The 16,892-nt window shown below is 46.3% G+C and overlaps 1 protein-coding gene across 1 annotated transcript in view; it reads left to right on the plus strand.

The window, feature by feature from the left end:
* The window catches only part of norpA (no receptor potential A), a 145,818-nt gene that overhangs the window by 68,670 nt on the left and 60,256 nt on the right, over positions 1 to 16,892 (plus strand). The window contains exons 17-19 of the mRNA XM_084581641.1: positions 3,488 to 3,535; positions 15,969 to 16,097; positions 16,492 to 16,504. Coding sequence (XP_084437767.1) covers positions 3,488 to 3,535; positions 15,969 to 16,097; positions 16,492 to 16,504 — 190 coding nt within the window. The remainder of the gene's footprint in view (positions 1 to 3,487; positions 3,536 to 15,968; positions 16,098 to 16,491; positions 16,505 to 16,892) is intronic.

The following is a 16,892-nucleotide window of genomic DNA, read 5'->3' on the forward strand; positions in this document are numbered from 1 at the left end:
TGAATAAACCTACATCCAGATGCATACATGACAGGGATAATGGCTCTTCCAAAATCGAAACGCTGGTATCTCTTTTTGTAGTGACTGCCAGCTTCATCGGTCGGGATAATGATGGAAAATGCAGCAGAGCCAACTACGACACAGATGAAATACATACACACAGACAAGGATGATGCTGCACTGTTGTTGTTTACCAAATAAGATATGGCACTGTGTTTAAGATGGAACGCACAGGAATTCTGGGTGTGAATACCATCAGCATCAATTCTGTTTCCAGTAACATTCTGAGGAGTGAAATGCAAACTTTATAGTTCACGCAAACGACACAAACACACGCATCAGGCATAACATTTTATCCAGCACAATTGCAGGCTATAGAATTTTGATAGGCCAATGCCATAATCAGGATGGTCATCTATGCATGATGCCTAATTGCTCTTGTTATGAAATGCTCTGTTACTAATATTTTTTTCTTCATCGATCGTAGCCAAGAGGTCGTCCTTTTTTGAGGGAGGGGCTTTGTCTAGAACATTCCAGCTTGTCCTTTGTGCGGTACTCACTTGCCACATTTAGGCACTTGGGGCTCACCTTCTGCCTTGTGAAAGGATCCAGTAGTGTACTGCATGCTGTGATTTTTTCCAATTTCTTGGATTCGTTAATTAGATACATCAATTTCTTAATCTTACTTTTTGCTAGTGCTGATGGCAGGAGAGTGTCAAGTTGACGTTTCCAGGATGTTCTGAATTCTGCGCAGGTTTGCCGAAAGCTTTCAGTTCACTGCATGCACAAGGAGCACCTTTTTTTGGCTTAATTTACTGATGCATCACCTTGGTTGTGCGCCCGATGTATATAACAGGCAATGTGTTCTTTCAAAGCCTTCTGCACCTCACTTTGTTTCCGCTTGATGCTATCAGGCCTATCCCAACTTGTCAATGTGCCTGACGTTTCAGCAGGGACACATTGATAGTTGCAGTGCTCTGCTGGCTGATGATGTTGATTTCTTCTTCAAAGGTCATAAAAATGTCATCACCCAAATGTGTGTTCCGTGAAGATATTTCATTGCGGAAAGTACGGGTAGCAGTAGTCATAGTAGTCACATACTTTGGGTATTAGAAGTCACTTAAAGACGGTTATATCTGAGTTGGTAACATTGTGAAAATTTCACCTATTCGCAGTGAGCTTCTTGCATTTCGAAAGACACAATACACTTATTTTGAGCTGTACTTTGTCGTCATAAGGCGCTAGGGATCAAAATTAAAACACAAGTACTGTCAGCGTCAGATGAAATGCGAACAGCAGAACATGGGGCAAAAGACTCAGTTTAGACCTGTTATTATCAAAGATAGGCATCCACTTGTTTTACAACATTTCTTTTCTTTACTTTATCATTCATTTTCTTTGCCAGTGGAGAGCCATACTCATTCTTTCCTCTGATCGCGACTGGTGCAGCACGGTTTCTCTGGCAGCAGCAACTGTCGCAGCATGGGTGAAGCAAACGCTCATAGATCCCTGATAGCACTTGATTTCGCTTCCATCATCGCCTCGCTATCAGTGTCTGGTTGCAGTGCGAGCATATAAAGTCAACTGGCTTCGTCATCTATGATTGCACAATAGCACTACCATCGCCAGTATTTTTGCATGAAACCTGCCGTGCGCTCAAGTCCATACTTTTTCTGTATGGAGAAAAAAATTATTTAGTCGCATAGCTGTGCGGTTATTAAGAAGCCTAATGTTTTATTACCTGATGGTATCAGGTTAGTCACATGAACTAGAAATGTGGGAACAGGCTAGCTTTGTGTTTCTCAAAACTTCTGAATTGATATCTGTTATATTGTGTGTTCTATCTATTCCGTTGCAGTTTCGGCTTCTCTTCTGCGGATTGTGCTTGTACTTGTCTTCTTGTTTGATTTCTTTCATTATTGGTCACATGAGCTGATCTGTATATATAGCCAATGCATGAGCAATCAAACAATAAAGGGCTCTTTCAACGTGGAGTCCTGGCATGCAACTTCCGTCCCCCCTTTTTACCGGCTGCCTCGGCCAACCTAACAATGTCGCATATGCTTGTGGATGGTAAATTTTTAATTTTATCAGTTATGTGTGAAATTTCAGTGCTGCTAAATGTTACTACTTTCAGGACTATAGTAATTATGTTGTAACATAAAAATGGTCCTTTGCATTCATCAGTAAAAAAGCAGGTGAAAATGCAGTGCCTGCACATTCAGTAACGGTCATCATTATTTAACCAGCATCGTTAGTCGGGGCTTCTCTTTCGGGTTTATCACCTTCCAGAACATCATAGGGTTATCGACTGTTGCTGTCTTTAGGTCCACTTCCAGTCGCATTCATGTATGCATGTTCACATTCGTAGTATTTTTCCCACGCATGCGGGCTTGCTTGGCGCTTAGCTATATGAAATTTTTAGTGCTTTTGTGAATCTTGGTTTTTTATTATTGTTTTGAAAATTGCATGTTGGGATATATTTATTGGTTAGTTCATCTAATCAGGGCAAGGGCTGCCTCTCAATGTAGTAGTAGGGACCAAACAAGGTGAAAGCACTTAACTCTGATAAGGCAACACTGAAAGCTTGTAAGCTGTACCGAAAAGTAGTTACTGGATTTTTTCTGTGAATAGACTGTGTTGTGGTACAGCCATCGAGGTCACAGTGTGCTGAGGACGATCGGCGCTCCTTTATAGTTGGCACATTGTGTAGTCGCTGGAGGTCTTCCAGTCGGGACTGAGGATCTGATTGTCATGAGCCTCTTTGTTGTTGGTGCGTGAAATGTCACTCTGTTAACCGTACAGGCCACTAAGCCCACCCTGTCATGGCTGTCGTGGCTACGGCAAATGGCAGCCTCTCGTGGTCTCTCGCACCACCATAGTCATGATGTGCATCGTTTAGAAAATTAGTATAGTTCCAGGAATCATCACTGCAGGATGATCCATTGATCAGCGAATTTTAAAAAGACGTGGTTTGTATATATAAATAATGAATTACTTTCTTCATTCTGCTCATTGAGCTGTGCTGAACTAGCTACCCATTTTCTTTCTTTGTAGCCCTCTGAAGGGTGAACTTGTGTTAAACCGTGAGGGTTAACACTCGTGATGTTGAAATTGTCAAGCAGCGCCTTAGTTGAAAAACCATCGTATGTGCCTGAGCTTTGATCTGCTTGACTCGTTCAACACGATGAACTGCATGTGTTTACATGGCCCGTTGTTCATATATTTTACTACAGCAATGTACACCTTTATTGTAATGTTTTGCTGCAAAAAGAAAAAGGAAAAAGATGCCAGTGCATTGTGCCAGAGTGACTCGGGTTGTTCTTTTTCTTTATAATTTGACCTTTTTGGCCCTAAAGAAACTGTCTGGTGGCTCGACTGCAGTTTATCAGGGCTGCAGCCGTGGTGCAGACTGGCTGTCCAGCTCACCAGTGTGCATTCTTGTGTTCTTTCAACTGACCCACCCTTTGTATGGCCCAACTTTCAGAGATGATCGAGCCGAGTTCGCCCACGCAGAAAACTCCTGGATCCAAAAGTGAGATTTCAGCCCATCTCGCTATGTCCGCTTCGCTCTCTCTCTGTCTCTCTCTGCCAGCCGCCCAGGCCTTGATTGTCCGCTTCCATCTGCACCGCCGCCGCTTTCCGTGTTGTGGATCTTCATGGCTGCTTCTCTCTTTCTCACATGCACTGCTTCCTTCTCTCTCTCTGCAGCAGTGGTGCCCCCTGCCTCCTCTTCCTCCTCCCTCTTCTTCGGCACACACTCAATGCTCCAGCACACCGTGCTTTGCTCTTCTCTCCACATCTTCTTTGCTTTGCTCTGTGGCGTCTTCAACCATGTGTGTGTGATGAAAAGTGCAGTAGAATCGGTGCATCTTCAGCATATGTGGTTGCTTAGGACTTACCAATTGTTACCATTGTACTTTCCCAAGAGCCTAAGGTGCCTCGGAAAAAGTTGTCAAAGAGGGTGGGGACAGCCAGAATACTGATAGGTATTGAACCGCCCATCATCCTCCCCACAAATGTTTTCGACCTAGCTCGTGCGACACACTGGAAGTGTCAGGGATTAGAAATGACTTTTCACCTTTTTTCTCTCTCAACGCGTGTGTTGGATAAAGTCGTAAAAAGAGTAAAGATTATGAACTAAGTCCACAAATACAAAAAAGGGCTTACCTAACTGTCTTAATGACACCGATAGCGGAGAGGTGATAGCCCTCCAGTGCTGACGTCATGTGCGCTACATGATGTTGTGTGGCGATCAAGGCCGAAGACTGGCACATCTCCCCACGAGGCGAGAAAACAGGAATTTTGAGCATGTCTCAAAAATTATCATGTGTCAGTTGTCAGCTCAGTTTTGAGGTCTTGTACACAGCATAAACACTGACTCTCCTGACTCCACATAATGCGAGCATTTTATGGCCATCCTCAAACGCCATTTCCGAATCCTTTTTAAGCTTGTGATTCTGTCATCTCATGTTAATGGTAGTGGTTGGTGGTGGTACAACAAATGTTTCATGGATTTGGTGCATTGTCCATTGTTTCTTTTCTTTTTTGCTTTGGTATACCTCCTCGGGGGCACACTGAAGTGTACACCCGAGTATGTCACTCAGTTTATGCAGCATTTCAACTGAAAAGGGGTAAACCGACTGCTCTCTCGTATCCATTTGCTGATCCTAGCTGTTTGGAGTGCTTAACCTTCAGTGACTTCAACGCCTGTGAATAGGATCAGGGGATTTGTTGCAGCAAAGAAATTGCGTGCTGCACTGGCTGCAGACTTTGCAGAGTAGCATCGTCTTGTTGTTTTTCTGCCTGGTGGGACCTCATGGTGACGGTTCGTGTAATTTGTCAGCTGCGAGCTGGACTGAGTTCATTCAACAGGTTTTAAGCCAGGCTGGCCGTAGGCAGGGGTACAGATGTGAGAGAGAGAACATACGTTATATGCAGCTTTTTTAGCCGCTAAGTTGGCAGTGGGCTTGCAGCACGAGGGCCAGCTGGTCTTGCAGCTGGTCTGAAGCGAGCGAAGCATTTCGTGAACGATAGGGGGCGGTAATGCAGTGATTGTATGGCTGATGGGCATTCAAACAGACGGTGAGAGGGGTTGGTGGTTGGGACATGAAGGTGTGACCCAGTGATTGGATCGATATGCCCAGCTGGTGTATAAAGGCTGCTAAGTTGAATTTTGTGTAAGAAACAAATGGATGAAATGGAGAGTTAGGGGTAAGGCAACAGACTACAGATGCGCTCTAATGGAAAACACTGGATAAGACTGAACAAAAAAAAATATGAAGGAACACGCGTCGGGAGCGCAGCCAGTGCCCTGTCTTGAGTGCAGACTTCAGACAAGTTCGGTACCCACAAGGGAAGTAAGAATACATACACTGTATGGTGTGAAAGTGTGAATGATGTTGGCATGCATGGGCACATGGTGCCTTGTGCTGTTTAAATTAAGCCACATGATGACTTTTGTTGTGAAATTTCACACAATGATTTATGAGGTAGCTCTATCATCTGTCAAATGACTTGAGCCAAATTAAAAAAAAAAGTAATAAGGTGATACACAGCAGCTGAATAAAAGTATTGATATGTTGCTTGCCGCCATGTAGGCCTCCTCAGAATATTTTCGATTTTGCCTAAGTAGATAGTTTACTGAGGTGCATTATTCATTTTAGGCTGAAGAGTGGAGTGTGTTCTGTTTTTTGTATTGACATAACTCTGATGTGGTGCTTTTTTCGGTGTTAAAATCTGGTGTTAAAAAAAAAAAAAAGATAATAAACCACTTGATTGCACTGCCATATTGTAGCACTGCCAAAAGTATTTATTGAACAAAGTGAAACATGTGTACCCTTTCAGAGTGAAGGCTGTGCTCAGCATCATCTTTATCTAAGGTACAGTAGGCATGCCGTGATAGCTCAGACAAAAGTTAGGTTCAGTTGTTAAACTGACAGAGCAATAGAGGAGGGTCAAGCAGAGTGATTACCCGGTTTTCTTTCTCTGGTTTCTTTCTTACGTCGCTGCGCAACCTGTAAAAGCAAATTGTGGCTGCTCGCTTCATTTCATTTTATGCAGAAATGCAATGCACTACTTTTAACTTTTCCCTTTATGTGCATGTTTCTATCCACATATGCTTTTGTCTCTTCATTTATTTATGGATAGCCTCGCCTGCACCAGTTTCAGTGCCACCTGTACAAGTTATGCGACCAGTGGAAACTTTTGACGGACCTTACTGTCGAATTATATGTGGTCCCCCCCATTATCCAAATCACTTTGGGACATTAAACTTTATAAGTTGAAGCAGATTGTATGCTGAGTGCAAAATTAAATAATTGCAACATCACATATTTAGCTCCGACATAAGGAAATACAGCATGAAGACAATCGAGCATGCTCTAAGGAACAATGGTAGTCTTAAACGGTGAAGACAAATTTAGGCAAAAAGGGTAGGCAAAAATTTGATATATGCACTAAGGGACAAACAGGGCAATGTCATCACTAATGTAGATAAGATAGTCAAAGTAGCTGAGGAGTTTTATACTGATCTATACTAAAGCTGAAGTAGTCAGGACAATAATGAGATTGGCAGTAGAGAAGAGCAGTTGGTAAATGCCAATAACGAAGGATGAGGTAAAGAAATCTAGGAGCTATGAAATTGGGCGAAAGCAGCCGGGAAGGCTCAGGTAACTAAAGGTTCATATAAAGACGGTGGGGATATCGTGCTAGAAAAACCAGCCACCCTGTATATGCAATGCCTGGTGACATCGACAGTACCGGAATTATGGAAGACCGCTAACATTATCTTAATTCATAAGAAAGGGGACAAATGATTTGAAAAATTAAATCAATCAGCTTACTATCCGCTATGTACAAGGTATTTACTAAAGTAATCGCTAATGGAATCAAGGCAACCTTAGACTTCAATTAACCAAAAGATCAAGCAGGTTTTCGGAAATGGTACTCTACTATCGATCATATTCATACCATCAACCAGGTGATAGAAAAATGCTCGGAGTATAACCAGCCCTTATACATAGCATTCATTGATTATGAAAAAGCATTTGACTCAGTTGAAACCTTGGCGGTGATGCAGGCATTGCGAAATCAGGGGGTAGACGAGCCGTACGTGAAAGTGCTGGAAGATATATATAGTGGCTGCACAGAAACCATAGTTCTGCATAAAGAAAGTAACAAAATTCCCATAAAGAAAGGTGTTAGGCAAGGAGACACAATCTCCCCAGTACTATTCACAGCTTGCTTAGAGGAAGTATTCAGAGACTTGGAATAGGAGCAGTTAGGGATAAGGGTAGACAGCAAACCTCAGTAATCTGTGGTTTGCTGATGACATTGCCTTGCTAAGCAACTCGGGGGATGAACTGCAAATAATGATTGATGACCTAGACAGGAAAAGTAGAAAGACTTGAAAATCAATATGCAGAAGACTAAGGTAATGTTCAACAGCCTCGGGAAGGAACAGCAGTTTACATTAGGTAGCGAAGTACTGGAAGTAGTAGGCGAATATGTCTACTTAGGACAGGTATTAACCGCAGATTCAGACCATGAAAAGGAAATAACAAGAAGAATGAGATTGGGATGGAGTGCATTTGGCAATCACTCGGAGATTATTACTAGCAGGTTACCAGTATCTCTCAAGAGTAAAGTATTTAACAGTTGCGTCTTACCTGTACTCACCTATGGGGCTGAAACCTAGAGGCTAACGAAGAGGATTCTACTTAAGCTGAGGACAACGCAGAGGGCTACAGAACAAAAAATGGTAGGTGTAACGTTGAGATGGGAAGCGTGCAGAGCGGGTCAGAAAATTAACTTGAGTTAATGACATTCTAGTGGAAATCGAGAAGAAGTGGCCATGGGCAGGACATGTAGTGCGAAGAGAGGATAATTGACTGTCACCAAGTGTAGCAAATTGGATTCTAAGGGAAGGAAAGTGTTGCAGGGGGTGGCAGAAAGTTTGGTGGGTGGATGAGGTTAAGAAGTTTGCAGGGGTCAAATGGATGCAGTTAGCACAGGACTGGGTTAATGGGAGTAATATAGGTTAGGCATTTGGTCTGCAGTGGGTATAGTCCAGCTGATAATGATGACATATTTAGCGGCATGGATTGTCAAGGTTCCTCAGGGCTGTATAACCAGGGTCGCTTCGGGACGGGTTAAATTGTATGCCGAGCACAAAATTAAATAATTACAACATTATTTAGCAGCATGCATTAGCAACGTTCCTCAAAGCTCTATTGGTCAAAAATGCTGAACTTTGTCTCATAGCTGCCACAAGCTCCAGAATATTTAATGCCTCCTTGGCAGACCTGGCAAGCATCAGATGATATTGATGAGTGCATCTGTCAGTCAGACTGATGAGAGTAGTCCATGCAGAACTTAAGGCAGTCTTATAGATGATGAACAAAACATAGCAGCTGTGGTTGTTTCTGCATGTGTTGTTATACTTTGTAAATTATTAAAATGGGCAGAGCAATGCAATTGTTGAAGTAGCTGTCACCTGCCCAGATAAGCCATTCAAGCATCTGGGCTAGCCTGGACAGATTAAAGTTAGTAGTAGTAATTTGTTTGTGTGTAGTCTTTCTTCATCCTGATCATTTTCTGGTATTGTAACCAGAGCAGCCTCACTGAGCTAACTGCTGGCTGCCTTTAATCATCGGAGTGGATATGCAGATCTTCATGGGTTTCCTTTGTGGCCACATGCATGTGTGGGGGCTAATAACGGTTAATACTTTATATTGCCACGAAAAAAAGGGTTGACAGTTATGCTAGGGGTAATGCCACTTCTGTATTAATACGCCGATCAATGTTCCCCATCGGCAGATAAGAAAGGGACCAAGGTAGCGGTCAGACATTTTGGTGCAGCTGCAAAGGCTGAGGATCTCCCAGACTGGCATTGCAAACTGAAGCTGAAAAATGCACACCACAGGCATACTATGCGTTTTTCTGTATGCCGCAGGTAGGGTACGTAGCACCGATATCTGTGACAATCTATGCACCTTAATAATGCATGATATGACACAGTGTCAGTTGAAAACGTGGAGTTTTCAAACTCTCAAATCAACGAGCAGGCACACTTTGCACGTACATGCCAGTCAGAGGCAGTGCGCGATGCAGAGGTCTGACCATCTCCGCGAGCTCAGGCGCGATGTTGCCCTGCTGCTTTTTCTGTACCAGCAACAAAGCATGCTCCTGCAAGACAGCTTTTCAGCAGTTCTCCGTGGTGGTGCATGGAAGCGTATCTTGTTTAGGATTTTTTTTTCTTTCCTTGATAGTGCTATGCAGCCACTTCGTGAGTGCCAATGTGTGAGGCCACCATGGTTAGCGGTCACTATGAAAGTGCACCTTAGCCGTGGGATAAGCGAAACTCTTGCCTCTTAAATGTGGATTTTTTTTACATAGAGGCCTGCGGGAAACCAATCAATAGTTTCACATTGTTCATTTTATCTGAGAGTTAATCTTAGCCAATCGTAGCATACTGTACTGTGTTGCAGTTGTTCAGTGACAGAACACCAATGAAATGCAAGCCAAATGGTTGCATTTAATCTCTTTCCCTGTGGCAATATGCATAGCTGAAAACAATGTTTATTAAGTAAGGCAGACCTTAATCTCTGTTGCCATGACAAGTGTCTTAAATGAAGCATCCCAGCGCAACACAGCAAAAGACAACAGAGACAGGTGTGCATCCCAGCGCAACACAGCAAAAGACAACAGACAGGTGTGCATCCCAGCTCAACACAGCAAAAGACAACAAAGACAGGTGTGCCCGCCGGAGTGCCCGCAGTGCGCTGTTCGTCCACGGCCACGCCGACTCCCTGCAGGCCGTAAATCAGGGCAGCAGGCTTCCTTCCCTCCGCGTACAGGAACCACTCTGGCCTGTGTATATACACGGGCCGGGTTCTTCCGGGTTCTTCAGCCAGGGTTGAACCGGCGTACTCGAGTTCGGGAAATCCCTGACGGCGTCGGGAGAGGTCAGAGTGCACTGGTATCTCCTCGCCCTCCTGTTGTTCGTTCGAGCTCGAATGCGAGCTGCTCCAAGAACCATTTCACACTGGCGCAGCTACGGGGTACGTCGTCTAAACATTGCCTTCACCGCCTGAGCGCAAGCGGTGGGGCCCGTATACGTGCACCCGAAGTGCCACTGCTGTAAATGAAGCCAGTCGACGGGCTCGGTTCGTTTGAAAGTGCTCCGCACAGGCTTCGCATAAAGGAGCGTCGCCGGCTTGTGTATCGACATGTGCCGGATAACTTCACACGTGACCTCTCATGACCTTGCGGTAGACATTCGGCGACTTCGCCTGCTTTCCGAACTGTAGCATCGCGGAAAGGACTGCCTTTCCTTATATCCGCTCACGCGCGAACTCACGCTTCTGGCGTTTGTCCGTCGTCAGCTCAAGCTGCACAGGCCGCTGACGCCACCGGCGCTGCTCTGTGTGCGTGTTCTCCCGCTTCTTTCAGCGATCGCACTGACTGAGGGTGTTGTAGCCATGCCCATGGAGTATCTGTGCGCATGATTTCACATGCGCAGCAATTGACAATCCTTCAGCGATTTCGCTGGCCGTGAGTGCTACAGAGCCGCTGCTTGCGTGATTGCATGTGCGCGGCATTTTTGCTATTGTCGAGCGACTGCGCTGGCTTCGGGTTTAGCAGCGGTGCCCGTAGAGACCGCTCTGAAGATTCGTGCCTACGCGCTGTTTAGCGCATGCAGGGTCCGCTTATATAGTTACTTTCATTGCAAAGTACTGTTAGCATGGGTACGCCGATTCCGCCTGACCTCTGGCCTTTCAGCTTGCAGCCGCGAAACAATCTCAGCAACCTCTAAAGGTCTCACCCATCTAGGCGCACGACTCGTCACGATCGCGCGGTCACGTCGTTGAGTGCGTAATCATAGCTAGTCATCGGACTTGCAATGTTCTTACCACGACTGCGGTTCGCCTTCTCATTGGCATTGGCCACAATCTCGCTCAATCTCTTTGCATAGTCGTCGGCATTGGTCTCGACCTTTGCGTTCATGCGCAGAGCTAAGGAAATGGCGTGCCAGTGCACATTCCAGTTGTTATGCGATCTCGCATATTCACACTTGAGCAGTTCTATATTCCGATCTCGGCGCTCGCTCTTTTGCGGAATAACGGCATTGCAGCCCTCATCTGAGGCGTCATTGCCTGCACGTATTGTAGCAAAGCTTAATCATAGACCAGCAGGAAGTCTCAAACTCACTCGTAGCAATACCAGCTACACTAGACACCAACCACAGTACAAGTGGCTTCTCAGTGCAATTTGACCTGAATTGTCACGGGGTTCTGTCTCTTCAATAAGACTTGCTACCCTCTTACGACAAAAAAAAAACATAAATAAATAAATGGCCGTCCCCACTCTTACGAGATGCATGTGCTCTGGAGGCTTCTGCAACAAAGCGCTCCCCGATACGGCCTCCTTCCGCAAATTTGGTGTACCACCTCACCTAGTGACATCACACCTGCGGCCATAATTCACACTCCTTTTCCAAATGGCATCTGGCTGCTTGTAAACTGACCTGCCGAATGCGAGTGACCGCACCGCATATACATGCGACGCCGCTCCAGTCAACTTAGCTCTCCTGAGCTTTGAACTTGTGGTCGGCGCACTTCGGCAGCGCTCTCACCCGCATTTTCTGCCGTACAGACTGCGCGGTTTCGAGCCAATGGGCAAAACGGACTTACCGCATTGGCGGTACTGGGTGGAGGTGGACAAATGGGCCCTTTACCGTGAGCTGGACCAAAGGGCCGGCTTTCTTGAGCGGGTGTAAAGGGTAGCGTAGACAACTACTGGCAGTAGCTTTATGAGTAGCTCAGGATCTCTTTGAGAATGACTCGGTCGGCGGACCACACCTGCGATTTCATTCGAGGCGCATCGCAATAGCGGTGGGAAATCCTTCCATCGGGCTAGGCTTCGCATACTGGCCAGGATCTCCCAGCCGACTTTGAACAACTTACTGTATGGAATTCCATCATTCTTCGTGAGCTAGCCTCCCCAACTGGATGCCACTGGAGCCCCACATTGGGTGCCATTTTGTGGGGGTTCTCGCGGGTCTCTGGCTCCGCTCTTAGAACCGAAACCACACCGCTAGCTCCCACCACAGCCGTGGTCGTGAAGAACGACACACCGAGGCACAGCCTGCGGGCCAAGCTGTTTATTGGGAACACCCAATGTTCTTCCTCGGTGTCATAGCAGCATCTGCGCGCTCCGGCGACGCGATGTCGTTTCCCTGGATGCCGATGCTGTTTGCCGAGATGAGAAGGGAAGGGGAAGGAGGGGCCACCCGGCATGCTACGCCAGTTCTCTCACCTCCACCTTCTCTGCCACAGCTCTGGGGGAAGGAGGCCAGGAGGGGAAAGATGAGGGTTCCCCGACAGAGAGAAAGAGGGTGTTCGCCGCGTCGTGCGGGGGAGGGAAATGTGGAATTGCCATAGTATATATGCATTTGACGTCACGTCACATTCAGGTTGTGTGCTGTTTGGTTTTGGACGGGCTCAGCTGTATCAGTTAGGGATAAGGGTAGATGGAGAATACCTCAGTAATCTGCGGTTTGCCGATGACATTGCCTTGCTAAGCAATTCGGGGGATGAACTGCAAATAATGATTGATGACCTAGACAGGAAAAGTAGAAAGGTAGGCTTGAAAATCAATATGCAGAAGACTAAGGTAATGTTCAACAGCCTCGGGAAGGAACAGCAGTTTACATTAGGTAGCGAAATACTGGAAATAGTAGGCAAATATGTCTACTTAGGACAGGTAGTAACCGCAGATCCGGACCATGAAAAGGAAATAACAAGAAGAATAAGATTGGGATGGAGCGCATTTGGCAAGTACTCGCAGATTATGACTAGCAGCTTACTGGTATCGCTCAAGAGGAAAGTATACAACAGTTGCATCTTGCCTGTACTCACCTATGGGGCTGAAACATGGAGGCTAACCAAGAGAGTTCTACTTAAGTTGAGGACAACCCAGAGGGCTATGGAACGAAAAATGGTAGGGGTAACATTAAGAGATAGAAAGCGTGCAGAGTGGGTCAGAGAAATAACTCAAGTTACCGACATTCTAGTAGAAATTAAGAAGAAGAAATGGAAATGGGCAGGACATGTAGTGCGAAGAGAGGACAACCGATGGTCGCTGAGGGTAACAAACTGGATTCCAAGGGAAGGAAAGCGTAGCGGGGGCGGCAGAAAGTTAGGTGGGCGGAGGAGATTAAGTTCGCAGGGGTCAAGTGGATGCAGCTAGCACAGAACCGGGTTAAGTGGAGAAATATGGGAGAGGCTTTCGCCCTGCAGTGGGTATAATCAGGCTGATGATGATGATGATGAGCTGTATCTTGGCTGCTGTGGGTTGTGTCACTGGCTCATAGAACATGTGGCGTGGTGTCACGAATGTTTTTGTTTTCACCACTGGTGACGCCTCGCCTGCTAGCAACTGCATGGGTGGTGCCTTCATCCACCAGCATGAATCCTCCAGTCAGCAACTGGGTATCAGCAGTCCTGTGCGCAAGTCAGTTGCCCGAATCTGTCAGAACCGCCACATTCAGCAGCTGTTTTGTCCTGGGAGGATGATTCGTAGCAAGAGGCCATTTTTCTGCAAGCAGTTGCTCTGCCCACTGCGATGACTGCATAATGGACTTATCTTTTGGTGTGCCAAAGAGACTGGTTCAATTTATGAAATGCTAGTTCCTGTTGACATTAAGGCCATTCGAGGACTACACATTCACTTCAGGCCTTCATTCAGCACCGAAGGGTATATAAGTTAAGACTTCTGTATTCCACAGGCCCGGAAGCTCGCCCGCTTCATAAGGCATTTGACCTAGACACACCTCTCAACAGCTATGAGGTTGTTGCCAGTAAGTTCACTGCACTTTCCCTCTATCCCATTAGTTAAATTTACGAGCCGGCACAGTTTCATCAGCGAATGCAGCAACCAGCTGAAATCGTGGACAGCTATTGCTGGGTGGTTCTCTGCAAGCTTCATAAAATGTGCGGCTACCCTTCGGCTGGCGTCGAAGACGTCTCTTCCGCCATTTAGTGGGATCTTAGCTGCAGGAACCCCTAGCTGAGTTTCAAGGGAGGCGTGCATTCAAGTAGAGCAAGAAAAAAAGGCAGCAAAAAAAAAAGTGGCCAGGCACTGCCAGTTCCATTTGAGAAACGCCAAGCAACACCAGCAAAACCTGAATTTGTTTGAATACTGTGGTCACACTTTCCATACCCATTACGAGGGCCCACCGCACCACTCGTAGGACAGCTGCTGCAAGGAAAAAGGCCATTTTGTTGTTGTCATGCTTGGGCAATGTCGGTTATGTTAGAATCACAGTTGACTAGCACACCTCGAAGTCGGCTCGGCTACAGAGATTTCTGCCGCTTCAGATACTGTCCAAAAGCATAACTATTCACTAAACTGGATGCAGAACATAGTTTTTATTGAGTCAGGCTTGCGGAAGAACCGCAGAAGCTCGCGACCTTCATTTGGTGCTTTCATTGGATGCCCTTCGTCATCACTTGAGAGCCAGAATTTTTTTTTTTTTTAGGAAAATGTCTACAATTCCGAAGGTCTAGAATGCACTGGCTACATGTTTGATGATGCTCTGGTTTTCGGCCACTGCTGGAAAGAACAACGCTCACTTTCAAGAGCTCCTAGCAAGAGTTTCTCAGGCCAGCATCACCTTGATTAATTCAGTGCAGGTGCTGATTTTGTGCAAGCAAAGCTCTCTTTCTTGGGGTTGCCATATCAGCCCAGACTCCGACAAGCTGAAGGCAGTAAAAGACATCAGTCCATCCCCAGATGTAGCAGGTGTGCAGAAACACTTGGGCATAGTCATTCACTTGGACCACTTTCTCCCACATGTGTTTTACGGGATTTAATGTCCCAATGCGACTCAGTCTATGAGAGACACTGTAGTAGAGGACTCCAGAAATTTCGATCACCTGGGGTTCTTTCACAAGCAGTGACGTGCAGAGTGCATGGGCGCCTCGCATTCCGTCTCCATTGAAAAGTGGCTGCCACGGCCAGCATTGAAGGCCATAACCCTAATCAGGCCTTTTCTAGGCAAGGATGCCACTTGGACTGGTCTCGTGAACAGGGATCTGCATTTTCTGCAGTGAAAGACATGCTTATCTCTGACCATTGCATAACCAAGTACCATCCTGCATACCCAGTAGAACTATCAGGTACACTCCTTATGCCAGTTCTGATGCCATATTTAGTGTACTACAGGCCAATGGGATACCCTGCAGCAGTGTAGACGTAGGCAGTGCACGTCCAAAACTGAACAGCAGAGAACTTTATTGCAATGCGACCACAAATATGTATATACGCAGCTCGCAGCATAGAGTTGCTAAATATACATGTGCTGCTAGAGAAGCAATGCCATCTACGACACAGACACCAAATGAGTAATGGCTTAATTCGATCAACAGTCCAGAATTCACGAAGTATCACGAAATTTGCCCTGGTCAGTAAGAACTTGAGATTTTAATTGCACATTGATTACTGATTTTATTGGGCATGAAGATGTGCTCTGTAGTGATATTGTTACGTGGCGGCAAGCAAGAAGACGGCACAACATAGCGACAGAGTGAAAAATGATCTTAATGGCTGGCCTTGTGCGAGGCTCCTCTCGCGCCACTGCCGATCTTCTTCGCAACGCTACCTGGGGCCATTGAGCGATTGTCCCGATCGGTTCGCTGAAGTCGGGGGTGACATGACAGTGAGGATGTTGAAGAAAAGACAGAAGAGAATGATGTGCTTGCCGCAACGATACTAATGACCACAATGATGCTTAGGTAATTTGCCTCCCCTGGCGCTCTTCAACCATCCGCCACCAAAGCATCCATGGGAGCGATGTCACTTCGGGCGGCTGGGCATGGGTTGCGTGTTTATGTCCTTCGGTTCCTTCGGGTCTTTACTCTGGTCACGGGTCTGGTTGGTTTGCCTGTGTGCCTCGTCTTCAGGTCCGGGCTGGGATGGGGCGGTGGTAGATGGTCGGGTCTGGGCAGGAATCGCTGGGGCAAAGCTGCGCGGCGATATCCCCGGGATGTCGGCCAATGGTCCCTGCGTACAGATGGTGTCGATGCTCCAAGGTGAGAATGGGGATCACGTACCCCGCACCTCCACCAAATTTTTATATGTGACAAGCAAGAAGACTGCACAACATGGGGACAGGATGGAAGATGATTTTAATGGCTGGCCTAGCGCAAGGGCTCCTCTCATGCCACTGCCGATTTTCTTCGCAACAATATGACTGCAGTGCACCTTAAGAACATTGACATGCCTTCCTTGGGATCAAAGAGATACAGCGCCAGTCCTGTTGTTTGTGTCTTCCTCTTCTGTCCTTGTTTTCTGCGCGCTTCTACTTTTACGATATTACTCCCTTGGGAGTCTGCTTTGCAGAAAATGTGCAGCATGTCATGGTCAGAGGAAGAACATTTTATTTAGCATGCTCATGCTGTCACAACTCCTGTGCCAGTGTTGCAGTGTCACATGACAGGCGAGTGCTGTCGGCAGGCAACCATTTGTTTGATGCTCAGAGTGAATGGGTTTGAGCGTGGAGGTAGTCTTTCTGCCTTGCAGGCATCATGGAGTTGCATAAGTAGCCGTACACACATCGGCCGACTAGTTACATGCTACTTGTCAGGTGTGGCAGCAGTTTTTCGGGAGCACTATGCTAGCGGAGATTGCATACATCTGCAGAATTTGTGTTATAGAAAGGATAACTGCGAAACACCTCAACTATTTTTGGCAGATGCTGTGTGGGAGTCCTGCTTGTTTTGTGGAGACTTGATCTTGCGCAGCTTTTTACTTTGTTGGGAGCTGCTTAGTGCTCTGCTCCAGTTACATTGCAATGAGGCACAAATAATTAGAGCACACAATTAAAT

Source organism: Amblyomma maculatum, chromosome 10 (genome assembly GCF_055883805.1).
Source record: "Amblyomma maculatum isolate TAMU_Amacu chromosome 10, ASM5588380v1, whole genome shotgun sequence".
Taxonomy (NCBI): Eukaryota; Metazoa; Arthropoda; class Arachnida; order Ixodida; family Ixodidae; genus Amblyomma; species Amblyomma maculatum.